At 49.7% G+C, this 1,146-nt stretch overlaps 1 protein-coding gene across 1 annotated transcript; it reads left to right on the forward strand.

Annotated features, from left to right (window-relative positions):
• Positions 1 to 5: 5 nt before the first annotated feature.
• PPTG_23643 (hypothetical protein) lies at positions 6 to 233 on the forward strand (the record flags this gene model as incomplete). Its single annotated transcript, XM_008912257.1, has 2 exons — positions 6 to 19; positions 86 to 233. 2 exons carry the CDS (start codon positions 6 to 8, stop codon positions 231 to 233), a joined length of 162 nt encoding a protein of 53 aa, XP_008910505.1.
• Between the last annotated feature and the right edge of the window lie 913 nt (positions 234 to 1,146).

A 1,146-nucleotide genomic window follows, 5' to 3' on the forward strand; every position in this document is an offset into this window, starting at 1 on the left:
GAACAATGCTGTCTGTTATGTTGCTGTTGCAAGTAATCGGCTGTCTTGAACGCGATTACGTCCTGATGCTGCTGTACTTGGCTAGTTTGCTCTACAGTAGCTTTATGGGCGGCTGCCGAACAATGCGCCAGTTGATCAATCTGTCGTCTTGTGTCATGCTGGTCGGCGACGCTTCTCTGGACGGCCATTGTAGTAGTGGTTTCCTGCGTCACCCTGATTTCTTCCCCACTTAGGATGGACACCTCCGCGAGGTCAGATGGGTTGACCATTGCCTCGTCGCCCAGATCATGCTCCATAACGCTTCGAGAGGAGCTAAAAAATTCTTTGTTCCCTCTGCTGGCTTGAAGTGAAAATGAGGCATCGGGGGGTTTGCTTCTCGAGGTAAAGTCCCAGGTTGCGGCTGACGGTGATCATTTTGTCGTTAGCGACAATGCGTCAGCCGTGCGAAAACTAATCGGAAAAACCTACGGTGACACAGTCCAGGTCAAGCAAGATCCTTTTCACGTTATTACTCGTTTTAGTGAAAAGGTAAAATCGAAATCTGCTCGTACGCTCTTGTGCAAGCAGCCCAAGGAAGTTATGTATGATGTAAACCGGGAGCTCAGAGCACCCACGGACATGGAGACCCGGTTTCGCGATGCTTTAAGCAGAATTCAGATCGAGGAATTGTCTTGCACTGAGGCCGAATGGAAAGGGTCCATAGAAAGCAATGTCCAGCAGATAGCTCGAGGGGGTCTATATGTTGAGTCAAACGTGTACACTGAAGGTAGAGGGCCTCCTGTCCGAATCACTTCAACCAGTCAATTAGAGGGGTTTCATTCTGGTTTAAAGAAGCTACTTGGACGGGATGTGCGGGCAGAAGTTGGACTTCGCATCCTAGACATTCACATCGTTCAACACAACCTTACCATAGGAGCACGATACGGCAGAAATCCCGAGCTAGGCCAGCTTGATCTTATTGTAGCATGCCGCTCGGCACTTTTGTGTAGCCACAAAACCGGAGGGCTAGTTGCAACCTCTCGCGACCAGGAATTTGTCACTAGCCTCATGTCTACACCTTTCAAACCGCCCCAGTATCGATCAGCTACTCCACAAGATTTCCCGTTTAAGACGTGGCAGACCATCTTTCACAGTGCACGTGTCCAA

This window comes from Phytophthora parasitica, assembly GCF_000247585.1.
Source record: "Phytophthora parasitica INRA-310 unplaced genomic scaffold supercont2.45, whole genome shotgun sequence".
Taxonomy (NCBI): Eukaryota; Oomycota; class Peronosporomycetes; order Peronosporales; family Peronosporaceae; genus Phytophthora; species Phytophthora nicotianae.